Raw genomic sequence first — 17,391 nt, 5'->3', positions numbered from 1 at the left:
GGTTTCCAGTGTCTTCTCCAAAAGTGCTTAATTCCTTATGCAATTAAATTCACTGTTTTGAAGTTTAAATAATTCAGATCTACTGAATTGTATCCATTTATTCATCTGTTTTCAGGCTGGTTAATGTAGTAGACTGCTATAATTAGCAGAACTATGGATGTAGCCCCTAGGGACTGCAGAATTACTTTTCTAATTAGTCATCAGTTGCTGAGCTTGTTACGACTCCTTAGTTTTACTAACATTTCGATTCTTTTAATCCCTCAGCAAGTTTTAATCTTTCTTCTCAATGGGATGTTTCTTTATTATACTTGGTGTACTGAACCGGAATGAAATGTGGCTGTCTTTTGTGCTCTAAATTTATAAATTTTCATAATCAAGGCAGCTTTTAATCTTTTGCTTTACAGCACAATATCATGTGCCTTGTGCAAATACAGCATGCAATAACTATGGAACAAAGTTCTGCTTCTTTCCATTGCATTGGAACATTACCTGGTGGTACTTTGAAGTAACTTTGCATTAGTACTTTGCATTACTAAAATTACCTGGTGGTACTTTGAAGTTTGGAGCTGTTAGAACTTGAAATACACAAGCAAGACTAGGAGCTTTCAGCTGAAGTCTATTCATTTTCCAGAACAAACCTGCAAAATATATAACTGTAACTTTCAGTGTGTTCTAAAATTTTATTCAAAATGCCTTGCATGTGATAAGACTGTGGGATCAGGTTAAAAAAAAAAAACAAACCCTTATTTGTTTTACCTAATGCAGTACATTCCAAATAGAAGCCTGGTGGTAAAATATAACCCTGGAGTAATTGCAATTTCATTTCAGTGAAAAAGCAGATATTGTTCCTGGATATGATTTCTTAGTGAACTCAGTGTGGCCGGCAATAGTACGCGGTTTAGAGGAGAAATTGCCATCGTTGTTTAACCCTGGAAACCCAGATGCATTTCATGAGGTAATAATTTTTACTTTTTTTCTATTTGTGATTCCTTTGACACAAGAATTGAATGAGCTTTCATGTTCTCTAAGCTTTTTCCCTTCTGCTTTTGTGTAAATTCGTGTTGTTGCATGGCTCAGAAGAGGAGCTTATCTCTAATCACTTGATTTAATTTTCATAGTAATTAATTCTCCCCTCAAGTTTGTCAGGGAAGCTCACACAGAAGTTACAAAGCCATTTAGTAACGTGAATTTGGTTTTAGTGTTTGTTTCAGGAGTAGATGTCCTGTCATGGTTGTGGAATTGGAATGTAAGTGAAGGCAGGAGTGGATAACTTCAGTGTTCACTGAAGACTGGGACTTCTGTATAGGAAGGGCTGTAATGTTAATTAAATACCTGGGTTTTGACTTGGCTTGTACTAAGGGAAGGAGGGTTTTTTTTTGGGGGGGGGGGGGGGGTGTTACATTTGCTTGTTTTAGCTTTTGCTCTTTTTTCTGTACAGTGGATTATGTTCTGATAAGAAACACAAGTCAGCTTAGAGAACCAAAAATGCTTGGAGGCAGTGCAATCAGTTTTGGAACATAAGTATTTTTTCAGGTATCACAAGCAACTACAAAGCAAGCTTACATTCTAAAATGAATTTAAAGTACTTGTCACTCATATTTTCATTGTTAGCAGTGCTGCTCTGCCGTTAAAAGATCATCTTTTTCTAATGTTGAAGCAGGTTTCTTGGCATAGTAAGAAGATTGGCTCTGGATGTACTTTATTATTATGTCACAAGTAGAAAATAAGAGCTTTCTGCTTCATGTCCTGTCTGTCTGTATTCAACCATGATTGCTGAGATACTTGTTTGGTTGTGTTTTTTCCCCTTGCAGCTTGACTTATGATCAGTGTGAAACCTTTTAAGGATGGAGGTGGCAGGCAGTGATAAATTGTCTGAAGGAAGGCACAGTAGGCAGATCAGGCCATATGATTTAAGGAAACGTTGGATTGTTGGTGGTGTTTTAGAAGGCAAATGATTCTTCTTGTGCTCATGTAAAATCTATTTTACAAAATACTTGTATTTTTCTTGGAATTTAAGATCTTTCATACAGATACATGGAATAATTGAAGGCAGGCAGGCATGACAGTGAATGTTTGCAAGTCTGGTTTGGAATAAGAAGCAAATGGATGTTGAAAGTTGTGGTAATGCCATGCAAGCAACTCTGTAGGGTGTTTCCCCTTCCTGTGAGAATACTCCTCAGTTTCCCATGAAGTTTCAGTCACTCCTTAAGCTTTCACCTAATGCGTACATACTGCAAATCATGAGCTCTGATGGGCTCTTGCCACCTGTTTTCCTTGGTTTAGACAAAAATGTATGGGTTTTTTTCTTCAGAAGAGCAGGGTTTGATATTTTAAATGAATTAATTTTAAAACACTCTCATATTAAGCCAGTATTGACGAATATTACCGTTGTGTTTGTTTACAAAAAAATTACAAAACCCCAGCACCCCCCATGACTTTCAGGTAAATCATGCAGGAACTCTAAAGAACTTTCCAGACTTCTTTTGACTACTTAAGTGACTCAGTCTAAATCATTAAAATACTTTATCTAAAAATCAGTAAGAAGTTGAAAAGTTGAGAGTAAAAATGCTTTTGTGTCTATCTAAAGACTGATAGGAACAGCTCTGAATGAAGAGGGGGGAAAAAAATCCCACATTTAAAACTGTTTCTGCACTGCTGATTCTGCTGATAATCCAAGTAACATAATGCAGATTTTAGATAGTAATCTTTTAACTCTATTTTCTAGGTCGATAGAAATGCAGAAAAATCTCTTTCTCCGGGATTATTTGCATCTGTATGCATAGGTTCACTGCTGAGAAGTTGGAATATGCAGTATTATCTGTTAGGAGGCTTTTAGATGTTTAGAGGGGGAAATGGAAAAAATATCTTTTAAATCCTGTAAAAAACAGATGGGCAGTGTTAACCATATATATTAAAATAGCTAACTGCTCGTGCAGAGTTGTTAGGGGTTTAATTGTTTCAGGTTGTTATGCTGTTATTCTGAGTCTCATTTAGGTATTGGAAAATAATGCTTTTTAACCCTAAACACTAAATTGGGACTGTTAAGTTCCAGTTCCTGTGTTTGAAAATTGTTCCGTTTTGTTTCCCACTGTAGCTTCTCTTAAATAACTTTGTTCAGTCACCAGTCCAACTCTAGAAGCTGAAATGGGAACCAGTCTTGCAGTTAGCATCCTTTCTTGGATATCATGTTACTGGTAACTACATAAATGTCTGGAGTGGTCTTCTAGTTTGAAAGTGATAGGGCTTTTTGGGGTGTTTGGTTTCTATCTCTGACTAATTCCTAAGGCAGCAGAGCGTTACTGGCTTGGTTGCCTTTTTGTGGTGCTGGGTTTGTTGTCTAAGAAAGGAGACCTGAAAGAGCCCTAATCCATCTGTCCTTCTGGATTTAACCCCCATAGATTTTACAGTTCCATTGTGTTACAGATACACCCGCGTTGGGACAAAAGCAGTTACCTGGAAGCTCTTGTGTAGAGTTTCCAGAATACTGTCTGGACACACTGAAACTGCTGTGCCACAAGCAAATGATGCTGTAATTGTACTTCTAACAAACAGAACATTGCATACTTACTGAGATGCACAGCACAAAGGTGTGCCTGTGTCAGTGTTTCCTGCAGTCACAGGGGAGTATCTGAGAGCAGAACCTGTAAGCAGCAACTCAGGGGCTTCTCCTGATAATGTTTTACTCCTTCCTAAGAGGCAAAATTACATTGCTCATGTAGTGCTCTGGTTTGTAGTAAAAGCCTTGCTGCTGCAGCCCTGCTGCTGCTCTTCAAGCAATGAAGTCAGAAGCACCAAGCGATTCAGTCAGGTTTATTTTATTAATTCAGCTGTAGCTTAATGAGCTTGTAGAGCTTGTATGGTACCTTTTATGGATATTTTTGTTGTTGTTTTTTAATAGACACTTGCATGTAAGTGCAACTGTCTTTTCATTGCTGAGAGGTAAATTTTTAACTGTAGCTGTGTTTTGACTTTATGTTGATTTACGTAGCCTTTCAGTTAGTGTAGTCTGTTTTGTGTGCAGTAACATTTTTATGAACTATTTTGCTTCTGGTTTTTACTCAGGTGTTTGGCATTCTGCTTTGTGTATGATTTATGAAGTTTATCAAGGGCCAAGTGTAAGATGTTGCACCTGGGAAAACATAATCCAAGAGTGCAGCACAGGTTGGGATCCACCTGGCTGGAGAGCAGCTCAGTGGAAAGGGACCTGGGGGTCCTGGTGGGCAAACAGCTGCATTGGCAAAGCAGAGAGAAAGAAATCATTTTTCCACTCTATTCTGTGCTTGTCAGACCACACCTGCAATGCTGTGTTCAGTTTTGGTCCCCACTGTACAAGACAGATAAGGACAGGCTGGAGAGGGTCCAGAGGAGTGCCACCAGGATGATCAGGACTGGGAAGCCTGCCATTTGAGGAAACACTGAGAGAACTGAGTTTTTTCAGCCTTGAGAAAAGAAGGCTTAAGGGAGCCTTCATCACCATGTTCCAGTACATGAAGAGTAGCTACAAAGATGATGGAGACTCCCTTTTACAAGGAGTCACATGGAAAAGACATGGGGTAATGGGTCCAGGTTACTCCTGCGGAGGTTCCAGTTGGAGACCAGAGGGAAACTTTTCACAATGAGAACAATTAGTGATTGGGATCATTTCCCCAACACTGGACACCTTTATGATTCAGCTGGACAGGGTGCTGAGCCGTCTTGTCTAGACGGTGCTTTTGTCTAGACGGAGCTTTTGGTGAGAGAGTTTGGACCAGATGGTCCTTGAGGTCCATTGCAACCTGGTATTTTATGATTTTATTTATTTCTTTGTTTATTTTCAGGGTGTTAATAAGTTGCTGTTGAGAGAAATCTCCAAGTGCCTTTAAAGATAAATGTAACTTTTCTGTGCTTGCAACTGAAAACACTATTTGTAAACATCTTAAATTATCCTGCTGTGTATTTATATCTGAAATTACTGTAAGTTCCTCTGAAAATACTTGGTGTTTGCAAAATGTATTTTGGGGTAAACAGTTGTAGAAATTTCTACAATAGAAACCCTGTGCAAGAGAGGAAATTTCAGTATTTCATTCTTGTGTGCCTGTGTGGTTCTGGGGTGTGTTCCCGATTGGTTCTATTTGTTGTACCCCCTCTCCACCTGTGAGTGACACTGTTTTTAGTACAGAGCAGCACTGTTCCAACCCCAGTGATTCAGCTCAGAAATACCGATGCATTTCCCTGATCAGTTCTGCTTTTTCAGGGTACTTCGACAATTTTAGGCTTTTTAGAAGTGTCCTGCACTGGTTTCTATCATCGTAGAATAACACCTATTTGTGAGTTTGGTTTGATTTCACTGCAATCCAGGATTTTAGCCTTGTGTGAGTAAGCGATGGGGGCAGCCTCATCACCTCAGCTTGACTTTAGTGTGATGCAAGAGTTCTGCTGGATGGGTGGTGGCCTTGTTTTCTGGGACCTTGTGTGTGATCAGCATGCTCATCATCTCTCTGCAGAAGTACGTCGCTAGTATGGATTTCGTACGGAAATTTGAACGGCAGTGTGGCTCCCAGGCCAGCGTGAAACGGTTAAGAGCTCATCCCTCCTACCACAGCTTTAACAACAAATGGAATTTGCCTGTATATTTTCAGATAAGGTTAGTATGCTTCCCCCTGCTCTCTTCAAAGTAGATTCAGTCACAGCAACATGATCTGACCTGCGGTCAGATCTCCTCGTTGTTCAAAGTGTCACCAACAAATCACAGTAGCAGTCAAAGAATTTTATTACTCAGTCAAGTAACTGTTTTCTGTATTTTTCAACAATTCAGCAAAATTACAGCCAGCTACTCTTCAATATTATACTGTGGTGGTGTTACACTGAATTTGATATGCTACTCTTCAGACTTTCAGGAGCAGATTTGGATAAATCTTGAAATGTGTTTTAAATTCTTGTTCTCCAGTGTCCCTGGAACTAAACTGTATGTTGAAGGATGTAGTTGTGTACATCCAGAGAAATGCTTACTGTGAGGGAAAGTCTTTCTTCTTAGAAACATGGAATTAAAGGACTCAACAACTTGTAGCTTTTCCAGATCTTCCTCTTGTTTCTGACATCTGTTTTCTCTCATGTGATGTAATCTGTAAAGGGCTGGGTCTTACAGCATTGCCTTCCCAAAGATTGCCATGCTATTCCCTTTTTCCAGGGAGCTAAGTAATAAGTTCTAGTTTACTTTTCCAGCAGGTTTCCTGTACCAATAGTATTAACTTTTACAGATCTTGTGGGCAGAAGAGAGCAGAGATACCCCAGAAAGCCCTGTTTGAGTTCTGTAATGCTGGAATTTTAGTGACAGGAACAAAATAGAATGTAAAGCTGTATTTTTAGAAAGTGTAGGGTACACATGTCATTTTAGGGCAGGATAGCAAGCCTCCAGACAAGAACCCTTGATGAAGTCTGCTCTGGCCTAAGCGTGCTATGTGTGATCTCTCTTGGTCCAAAAGCTTTCTGACGGTCCCTTTAGAGATAAAAAGTTTGTGTGTGTAGAATTTAAAAAAAAAAAAAAAGAAGAAGAAGAAGAGAGAGATAATAATGTCTGTTTATAACCAGAATCACTGTAGTGGCTGTCCTGTTCTGGATAGAAATCACTGTGAATGTAGAACAATAACAGCCAATTACACTCACACCCAGTGATAACAGAGCACTGACCTGATGGTTACAGAGTGCTGCCTGACACTAGGACTGACTGATCTGATGCCCCAGCCACACTCAGACTGTCCTAGAGGCACCAAGCCCCTGCCCCTCCCCAACTCACGACCTTAGGATTAGAAGCCCTGTACTCTACCACTACCCAGGCTCTGAGCTAGGCACTGCTATAAGGATTGTTGTTGTCCTGGAGCTGCACCTACTCGCCTCTCTCCAACCAGCCCCTTTTATGGGGAAGTGATGTCAGGTGGTGTGGAAACAGCCAGGGCTAACTCAGCTCACCTGGGCTGGCTGCTTGGGGAGGTTGACTCTAGCCTGGCCAGAACCAGGACAGTGGCCTTTTTTTATTGCACAATTCTGTAACTGGCAATAACAGTACCACCACAGCCACATCTGTACAGTTTCTTTAATCTAGGATAAATCTACATTGCTGCTAAAAAATTCCATCCAGGAATCTTAGGAGTGCTGAAGCTAATACGAGTGACGGGAGCAAGGGCCTGGGAGCAGGGTCCCTGATTTTATGAAATGATAATCCCAGCCTCTGACATCCTGGTTTGTTGGGGTTTTTTTGCTTGCACAACTATCCCTGCAGCTGTGTAGTGAACCCATATGAGGATGTGTTACCCTGGGCAAAAAAACCCAAGGCTGACTCTCAAGTCTAATCACTTTCTCCAAACCACTAAACTGTACAAACATTCCTGCTGTCCCAAGGGAAAGGGCAGGAGGACTCACTACAGTAGCAGTGCTGAGTATGCAGATTAAAAGTGTTCATGGAATTGTAGCCATTATAAACCCTTCAACAGATTTCTGTTGTTAATAGGCCTGTGGGTCTGCCCCCTTTGTTTGAAAGAGCAGCTTTTCTAGTAAGTGACCATTTGATCAAGCTTTGATACTCTTCCTTGTAAAACTGAAATGGAGCTTCAGCATGTTCTTTCCTTGCAAAAATGTTCTTTCCCATTAGGTATCATGAGCTCAGACTGATTTAAAAAAAAAACAAAACAAAAATCCCACCCACACTTCTTTAAAAATAATTTTCCTTTATTTCCAAGGCTACTGTAAATCTGAATAACACATGATTTCAATAAATGTTTGGGTAACAGCAGCTGGTTCATCTTTCACAATATTTATTCCTATATATTGGAATAACTTGCTAACTTTTGGAAGTCTCCACAAATTCTTTAGTGCATAAATGTGAAAATAATGCAGCTTATTTATTATATATGTATCAGGGAAGCTTTTTCTTTTTGTGTTAATATCCTTAAGTCATAGAGGTTTTTTACTGAGGTATTATCTCACACTATGGCATTTATAGTTAAGATCACTGGGCTTGTTTTATTTCTTTTTTTCAATTGCAGAAATCACCCAGTACAGTCAGCCCTCACTTAAACCTTTTACATATGATCTTTTGAGGAATAAGTGGATGTACAGGCACTTCTTCTGTAGCAGTGCTGGCACAAAGAGCCCCAGTAACTCTTTCTCATGCCGTTAGAACTGTAGTGAGCCCCACGTTGGGGAAATCTTTCTTCCTATGTCAGAAACATCTAGCAAAAAATACCTCATTGTGAAAAATCTGATTCGAATCTCTAATCCTTTTCACTGGAAGACTTAGAAACACCATTCTGCCAGTGGAAGTGCACAGGCAGCAGCAAGGGTTTGAAGCCGTAGCACAGAGAGTTCTAGAATATGTGTAGTTGCTAAACATGCATCTAGTCCATTAGTTTAAAGAAAAAAAGGCTGGGTAGGCCCCTGTTCTGATGTAGAAATGACAGTTAGGAGGCTTTAAGAGGAGCCCTTTGGGTTTGTAATTGGTAAGTTTGATAGGCTTACAGAGTTACTATGATGCACCCAAAAGCATGAAAAGGAAAAACAATGACAATAGAACTTTCAATAGGGAGCTTAAAATGATGTCTTTGTTTCAGCATTTAGAGGCAAAAACCTGGAAAAAAATTCTATAGCACTTGCTTGATAATTTTAGAAGAGGAAAATGCCATGTTGTTTATCCAGTACACTTTAAGTGTTGAAAAGTATCAGAGGTTTTAATGTTATCTCTGCTGTTCTACCTGAAAAAAAAGGGAGGGGGGTGTGTGTTACTTTTTTTGAAGGGTGAGTTTTTTAGAAAGGGGGTCAAGGCATCGTGTGAGGAACTATTGATTTTTATCAGGTACAGAATTGTTTGCAGAACCTTATCCCACTGTTCATTAACAAACATGTAGAGAGCCGAAGCCTCGATGTCACATGAAATTTCTGAAGGTCAGCTGAGGCCAGTATGAGTCAATACATTCACTTTTAGTGTAAGAATGGTAACAAACCAAAAGTCAGCTCTTTCTAGGAGTGAAGTTGACACTCTAAGCTATTTTTTCATGGTTGCAGTTGTGACTTTAATAATCTCCCGAAGTATAACCTTCATATTTGCCTGTAAAATGTCCAAGGTTCTCTTTCATGTGTTCAGATGTTGGTCTGATTTATATTGCCCATTTATGCTGGGCAGAAATAACCCCATGATTGACATCTGCGTACATGCATTGATAGCACATTGAATTACTATTAAAATAAACATTGGAAAAAAAAAAAAAACCTGACATCGTTTTAAGCAATTGCTGAATTGTAATATTCAAACTTCTCTGTTTCTCAGATTCAGAGAAATAGCTGGGGCCTTCGAAGAAGCACTTTCAGATACACTGGAGGAAGCACCAGGTAAGCTTTCATTGCAAAAGTTGCTTTCTCTGTTGTGAGGGAATGAGTGGTGTAAGTAGGGGTGGTTACTGTGTATCGAGTATTTAGTAACATGCGTCCCACAGGCTCACATGAGCTTTCTGTTTGCTCATGGACGGGATAAACAGTAGAATACATTTTTATAAAGGAGACAATGTGAAAGTACTGCTCAGTGATCATTTTGCTTACTAAAAACACCCCTCTTGGCAGCAGCCATTAACTCTCTGTGGAAATATCCCCTGGCATTTGGCATAGCATTTGGCTATGCTGTGTTATTGGGGCATGTTTTTCTTAATTCTCTGAGGGCTGTGTAGAGACAAAAATGCTTGCTATGGTTTATAGTGGGGGTGCCTGCTCCAAAAACATAGGTTAATTTATGAGCAGATGAGGAGGTGTGCACAGGAAGGATGCAAGTAGAAGAGAAAGCTCAATAAATCCTCTGCTACCTTTGTGATTGCACCTCTTTGGAAGGCTTTTTTTTTTCGTAAATCTCAGGTAATGCCATTACTCTGATAGAACGTTTTAAAAATCAGACCTTTGCTTGTTTCTAGCTGGCAGCTCATACTGCCTTTTGGCCACTCACATGGTCTGGATGAGTCTTCTGAAGTGCTGGTCAGACCAGATGTTTCTACCGTTGCTCGCACACCGCCTGTGGAAGCTTAGTCTGCAGATCTTGGCACGCTACTCGGTGTTCATTGGTGAGGTAAGAGAGAAGAGCGTGCTTATGGGTTTGGTGATTGGGTACCCCCATCAGTAAGAGACCTTTTGAAACAAAGTGTGTGAACTTTTTTTCAGCACTTTTTTTTCTGAATTTAACATGCTTTAACCAGAACATTTTCAACTAGTTTATGAGTTTGTTTTATAAAAAGTATCACTGCAAAATATGTTACTAACCACAAATGCAAGTGCTGCTGCAGTATTACTGTCTGATGGCTGCCAAAGCTATAATACTTCCAGGTATGCTTAAGGCTGCCCGTGCCACTAAAGGAGTAGGCACACAATCTTTTGGGTTTGTTCTGTTTGTGTTTACCTGTTGATATAGTAAATGAAGTTGTGAAACAGCCAGGTGAAAACTAACCCTGGAAAAAAGTATAACAGTTGCTCAGTGTTAAGACTGTAAAACTGGCAGTTTCGTGGACAGCTGTCTCCAACATCAGTGATTCCCTACTGCTGAGCAGGAGAGGTTGTGCTTTGCTGTTCTATTCCCTGCTCCCAGCCATGTAAGTTTCTTGTGTCATAAAAGACAGCATGATAGAATAAGTGAGATTTAAAGGGACTTTTGGAGGTCATCTGGTCCCAATTCCTGCTCAAAACTGGGCCAGCTTAGGTAACGTTGTGCAGAGCCTTTTCAAGTTGAATTTTGAGAATATCCAAAGATGGCAATTTCGTGTCTCTCTGGGGACCCTGACCCAATGACTGACTACTTTTTCTTCCTATTTGATCAGAATTTCCCTTGCTGTGGTCCATGTCCATTGCATCATACTCTGTCACTGTACCTCAAGGAAAAGTCTGATTCCACCTTCTCTATACATGCCCTTAGATACTTGGAAAATCTCCCTTTTTTGTAAGACTCTCAGTTAAATTGGCTCATGAAAAGTACCAATAAGTACCAGAGTTAAAACAGAGTAGTGGAGTGAGGCTTGTGCCTGACAGCAGAGGGCTTGTGGAGGTGAGAGAGAGATTGGTTGACAGCAGTGAGTGGTTATGACTTGTATTCAGCATATGAAAATAAACTGTGTTTCTGCTAAACAGGTAATGGTCAAATTTTTGGTCTTGCATACTCCTTCAGTACAGCAGTTTATTTGAACACCACATGGGTAAAAATTGCTGTCAGGCTGGACTGTCCTCATCTGGAGTGTCAGATTTGCTCCAAATCATCCAACTCCTAGTGCACCAAAAACTGTTCTCAGAATATATTCTTTTTAAGCATAATTTAGGAATGCTAATATCCCTTGTAAGCACAGCATTGTAACGCTGAGAATGTACAAATCCTTTATATACTGTTCCTGTTTGTCCAACCTTAACTGCCTTCTCTTTTGCTGGGGTTCACATCTCAATTTGATGTTTCAGGTTTCTGTAAGGCCCATTTCCAGTGAGAATCCTAAAGAAAGCAAAAAGTCTGTGCCAGTTGGTAAAAAGGAATCTTCTGTAAGCCTCAACCCTGGTGAGGACCAAGGGAACGAGTCTTCTGCAGAAAGTCAGCCATTGCCTTCTATATCTAGTGCTCAGTTGGTATGTGTTGCTGCAGATGTGGACAAGCTCCAGGATCAGGTTTGTGCTTGCGACCTTGCTTACAAAAGGGCATTGGTTGATTTGTGTGCCAGTAGTATGGTTTGGCAATCTTGCTAAGGGGATTAAATTGTCTAAAATAATGTACCTTAAAGCTATTTTTTTTTATCCTAAATGGTAAAACTGGAGTAGTCTGATATAGAAAGTATCACCTCAAATAAATGGTCTACTCTGTGCTGCTTTGGAATGGCAGATTACAGAGAAACCACTTCAGGTATTTAAACTCTCTTTATCAGTAGCTGCTGGGCTTAACCCCTAAAATAATACGTTTCTGCTCACTTCTGGTGCAAAGAGCCACCGTGCCAAAGTCTTAACCTTTGCTTGTAAAACCTCTGTTGCAGCTTGGAGTGTGGTGCAATATTCAGCTTTCACATTGTGTTAACTTTTAGATGTTTGTTGGTTTTAGTCATTGAGCTTGAAAAAGGTTTTACCATCATGATTATACTTTACTAGTGATTTAGAATCTTGAAGAGATGCATGGTGTTAATTTTCTTCCAATAGGGATGACTTCTGTGTCTTTTTGATCCATAAGTCTGAAATTTCTGTAGCTTGTGAAGTTATAAGTTGCATCTGGGTTGATAATATTTGTTAATTCTAAATTATTTCTTCTGAGGACAGTACTAAGGGAGGGGACTTAGTGCATAGGCCTCAATTCTCTTGAATATTGTATTCATCTAGTACAGGTCTCCCCTAAGTGCAATAAACATCAAGTTAAAAATTGAATGCACTGAATGTTAAAAATTTTGATGCACTGAAAACTTACAGAATGTAGGAAAAGGAATTACAGTATGCTTATAACATGACTGTATCTCTCTTGGGTTTGCTTGTTCAGATTCCGGACTTCTTGGAAATAATTAAACCAAAACTTGAAATGATTGGCTTCAAGAATGTGTCTTGCATTGCAGGTAAGGCTGAGAGGTGGAGTTCTGTCTCTTTCCCCTTTCTCCCAAAACCCCTCTGCCAACCAAATAAAATCAGCTTTTTGATACAGTTTCATTACCTACAATGAAAAAATTGAGAAGATTAATGGTTTTATCACTTAATGAAGCTGAGCTGCTATTGGACAATTTAAATCTGAAGCATCTTGAACAGACATGCTGAGTCTGGAAAATGTTTGATTAAAATGGAGGGAGTTTGAAGTGCTTTGGGGTTTTTATTTATTGAAGGGGGAGTGCTTGTTTTGATATTCTTTTTTTTAAAGTAACTTGGTGTTGCCCAGTAATTAGGATGCTTCTCCAGGAAGGGAGTGGGAGGGGAACTTTAAACTAGATGATTCATATCATGTCTTTAACTCCTACTTGTAAAGGGAATGGGAATGAAGTAAGCAAGGGTTTTCCATTATCCAGTTGAAACCAAAATATTTTTTCTAAAAAAAGATTTTTCTCTATCTGGCCTGATGAATCATGTAAGGAGGAGAGTTACCAAAGTTTCATAGTTAAGGTGTGCTTCAGAGGACAGGAGCAATTAAGTCTTTTAGCCTCCTTTTTTTTTTTTTTTTTTACCTGATTATTTTCTATGTGAAACATGGAAGGAGATTTTTAACTTAATACTGAAACTCAGGCATGTAGCTGGACGAGTGAACTAGTCCCTGTCTTCAAGTACAGCCACAAATTATGTGTTGTGAATTCCACCCAAATTTCCAAACGTGGATTATTGGTACATGTCCAAGCCCTTAAAAGCAGTTGGAGGCTGTGCACGTCCCCCACTCAGTAGATGGTCTGTTGTCAGTCACAACTTCAAGTGGTGCACATACCAGTCACCCCATAGGGAATTTAGATACTGCAAGAGAGAATTTCATAACCACAGTCTGTTTGGTATAGGTTGGAGCCTTTTGATCCAAGCCCCTTGCTGCACTGGTAATACTGAAAATAAAATGTAAACCTGAAGAAAGTTGCTTTACACCTTTTTTTTCTTTCCTTCCCTCCATCTGTTTTTCTTCCTTGAGGGATGGTTAATGTTATTGGTGCTGTTGTATAAATGGCCAGCATGTATTCATTTAGCAAGCACCCTGCACCTAGGATGGTGACTGAGTTTGGGATGATGGGGGCTCCTGTACTCTACGTTGTGATTGGGCAGGGTAGCTCAGTTTAACCTTTAGCGTTTTTACTTCACTAGGAGCCTTGGAAGACTCAAAGGCTTCTTTATCAGCCTGCGCGCCTACCTTGACTAACAGGATTATCCAGGATCTCAGCGAGTCCTCCTTCGCTTACCTGAAGAGTGCACTGGAAGTTCCAAGATTATACAGGAGAACCAATAAGGTCAGTGGAAAAAATAAACCTCAGAAAGGCCAATGCTAAGAGTGTTCACCAAGCAGCACACTTGTGAGCTTTGAGGCCTGTCCATGTCTGCTTTGACAGTCAAGAGCCCTGTTAGATGGCAGAGAGAGTTCAATGAGTTACTGTTTGCCTCATTGTAAAGGAGGGGGGGGGGGGGAAAAGGTGTGTTCAACATTTTAGGTGGGGTAACCATGATGAGAGCTCAGGCCCACGATAAAAGGAAGGACAAGGAGTAGAACTGTTGATGTGCAAAAGAAAAAGGGTTCTTAGGAAAATATGTGTTTGCCTCATGTCATAGCATGTGCTGTAAGATGCAGTGCTGCTGAGTGTCTGGCTTCTTTTGGGAGGGTGGCACTTCCACCTGCTATGTCAAGAAGCTTCTTTGCAATGAGCTAGCTGCTTGGATTTGATTAAAAGAGTGTCTGGCACAGAAGGAGCAAGATGAGAATGGCCTCAAAGAGTAATTTGTTGAGAAACTAATGAAAAGTAATGGCAAAATACGGTACCAAAACCAGTTGTCTGATCTTGGCTTGTCCTGCTGCTGTGACTTTGCCAGTCTGTTTGTGCACTCATGTGGGTAGTTAGCTTAGTGTTATTCAAACAATAGAGAAGAATCAGTGACAGGCACCAGAGACTGCTACAACCTTGCCTAACTGGAACACAGAAGGCAGGCAGAAATGGGCAAGGCCTCTTCTCTCTTCTCTTCCTGCTTGTTTCTGGTGGGGGGAGGAAGGTTGGCCTTGGCTTACCAAACTCAAAAGCACTTCCTTAGCTATCACAAAGGAAGTGCACTGCCACCAGCAGTGCTGTACTTTTTTCAGTGGCTAAATTGGGAAAAATAGAGGCATTACATCGACAACTCAAGGATATTAAATTTTCTTTGGGTGGTAAACATTTAGGGTAAGCTGGAAGAGAAATTGTTCATAAGGGAGTAGTTTATTATTTCAGTTTATTATTTATCTATGTAGGTGCTAAATTGTTTTATAACAGAGACTATTTTTACTTAAGGAAAGAATAGAACAATGTATGTAAATCAAGGGAGGGTGAAAAACCCAACAACCTTACTCTGCTTACCTCAGTTATGTGAAAGCAAACTCTGCATGGTGATTTAGAGGACTGCCACCATCTCTCAGTTGTCCATGGGATGTTTAAGCAGGTGGTGGGCTAACTGTGCCAAAAGAAAGACGTAGGGCCTAGCCACTTTCCAGGTCAGTTGAGTTGTTTAGGTTGAGCTCTCTACTCCATGAGAACCACCACGTTGCTGGCTGGAATATCAGTCTAGCAGACTTTGTGGTGTGAAAACCAGTCTAACTGGCTTTAGCTGGAACAACAATTCAGGTAGAGAAGGTACATTCTTATAGCCATCTTAAGTTCTGGCAACTTTATTTTTGCCGTGTTCTAATACTTTGATTTTTCAGCAGAATTCAGGATTTGGGGTGAGGATAGCCTTTGCAGGAGTCAGATGTGCCAAGACTCTTTTGCTTGGTCAGGTTCCAAGGTTTGGAACGTTTAGAGCTGAATGAAGTATTTCAGGTGTCAGAGATTTTGTGTACCCTGGATATGTTCTGTTGCTTTGCAGTGCATGAGGTTCACCAAAGCTGTGTGGATTGTCCCTAGAGAGAGGGAGCATCCTGCAACCAAAGCTACCTGGGAAGAAGACAGTGAGGGAGTACTAATTATCCCAAAAGCATTCTTCTGGAAAATAAACTGAGGGAGCACGTTGCTGTAAGAATAGAAATAACAATGCCTTCACTTTAGTTATAGTATGAAATAGTAGGGACTTTAAAGAAGATTTAATAGTCAGTTTTGGACACTGAGTCAGCTCAGCTTTCTCTGAAATCAGTGTGAACAGGAAGTGTATTCAGAGGTCAAGTCCTGAGAAGAGGAGTGGCTAGCACATGCACCTCTCAAAAAGCTCTGGTCATTCTGAACCTTGTTCTGTATTATATCACATTGTGTAACACTACTGAATCATTTTGAGATGGTGTCTTTCCTAGGTGTGATGACCTCATCATTGATTTGTAGTGAATGGAGTATGTGTCTCTGTTTAGGTGCAGGCTTAGAATTTTATGTATGTGCTAGAATTCCGTGTGGGTACTTTCAGTAAGTAAATTACTGGTTCTTTTTCCCCCACTGTGTTTCCCTGTCATCTACCAGGAGGTGCCAACTAAAGCTTCACCTTACGTTGACTGCGCTCTTAAGCCCTTCTACCGGCTGCAGAATGAATACAAGGATATACTGAAGCAGCCCATGATTCACCAGTGGTTGGAAGGTGCCCTCTCCGAAAGCACACAGAAGTAAGAGAACCATACAGAATATTCTTTGCACTAATTGAAAACTCACCTTCCCCCAAAAGGCAGCTTCTCACTTCCCCTGTCGGCGTTACAAGCCCTGTCTGAAGTGGTAGGCAGAGCACAGCGGCGGTGGTTACACGCGGGTAAGGTGGGCAGGTTCATCTCTCAGCCTCTTCTGTTGAATTCTGTTTTCACAGTTTGTTGTTTGGATTCTTATGAGCTTGTTTTAAAATGCCTCCTTGCTGAACAAGAAACAAAGACGGTTTATTAAATGGAAGAATATTGCAATTTCTTCATCGAGAATATATGTGTAAGGAATTGATTTCATTTCCCACTGTGACAATATCTCCTTGCATCCAAATGAAACAAACAGAAGTAGTATAAACTGCTTACAGAGCACTAATGACTGAATTTCTTTCATGGTAGAGGAACTTTGAAGTACAGTAGAAGTACGAAGTCTTCAGAAGTGAGTGAGACTAGGAAATTCCAAGCCAGGAGAAGAGACCACAGTTGATGTTTTTGGTATACTTTTATTTGCAGTAGAATGGCATCTTGAAACAGTTTTCATGGTACTGGAAAGCACTTTTTCCTTAGCCATTCATATCTAATAATCCCTTTGAAAAGCTTGCCTGCTCTCTGTTCCCTCCCTGTTTAAAAGTAAGCATTGGCAAGATTATTTCAACTCTGTTCTTACAGTAGTGGCTTGATCACTGTCAGGAAGCTCTTTGCAAGTTGCAGTTTTTAGCACACTACAGAACATAGCTCAGTCTGGTCACTGCTTTTACAGATACTCTAATTTCCTATTGCTACTCTGTTTTCTTTCTTAGCTACTCTTAACATCGCGCTGTCCTGGGCATTTCATAGAATCGTAGAATCATAGAATGGAAATATAATTTGTTAGTTAATTTATATGATATTATACCCTTCCCATTTAGGCAAGGAATTTTAGTCCATGAGGCTTCTTCAGACTTCAACTAGTTGATTTGCTTACACAGAATCACAGACTCACAGAATGGTTGGGGTTGGAAGGGACCTCTGGAGATCATCTAGCCCAACCCCGCTGGTAAAGCCGGATCACCTAAGGCGTGTTGCACAGGATTGTGTCCAGGCACTTCTTGAGTGTCTCCAGAGAAGGAGTTTACCTTGTTTGAGTCTCT

The 17,391-nt window shown here is 40.3% G+C and overlaps 1 protein-coding gene across 1 annotated transcript in view; it reads left to right on the top strand.

The window, feature by feature from the left end:
* COG2 (component of oligomeric golgi complex 2) overlaps window positions 1-17,391 on the top strand; it is a gene marked incomplete at its 5' end in the record, with an annotated part of 29,652 nt that overhangs the window by 9,779 nt on the left and 2,482 nt on the right. Inside the window, 8 exons of the mRNA XM_084261060.1 lie at window positions 829-955; window positions 5,484-5,623; window positions 9,296-9,357; window positions 9,927-10,078; window positions 11,446-11,646; window positions 12,497-12,569; window positions 13,780-13,922; window positions 16,098-16,237. Coding sequence (XP_084117186.1) covers window positions 829-955; window positions 5,484-5,623; window positions 9,296-9,357; window positions 9,927-10,078; window positions 11,446-11,646; window positions 12,497-12,569; window positions 13,780-13,922; window positions 16,098-16,237 — 1,038 coding nt within the window. The remainder of the gene's footprint in view (window positions 1-828; window positions 956-5,483; window positions 5,624-9,295; window positions 9,358-9,926; window positions 10,079-11,445; window positions 11,647-12,496; window positions 12,570-13,779; window positions 13,923-16,097; window positions 16,238-17,391) is intronic.

This window comes from Gallinula chloropus (assembly GCF_964237585.1).
Source record: "Gallinula chloropus genome assembly, chromosome: 3".
NCBI classification, from domain to species: Eukaryota; Metazoa; Chordata; class Aves; order Gruiformes; family Rallidae; genus Gallinula; species Gallinula chloropus.
Note: the sequence above shows the minus strand (reverse complement) of the source record. Positions and strands in the feature narration are given on the sequence as shown.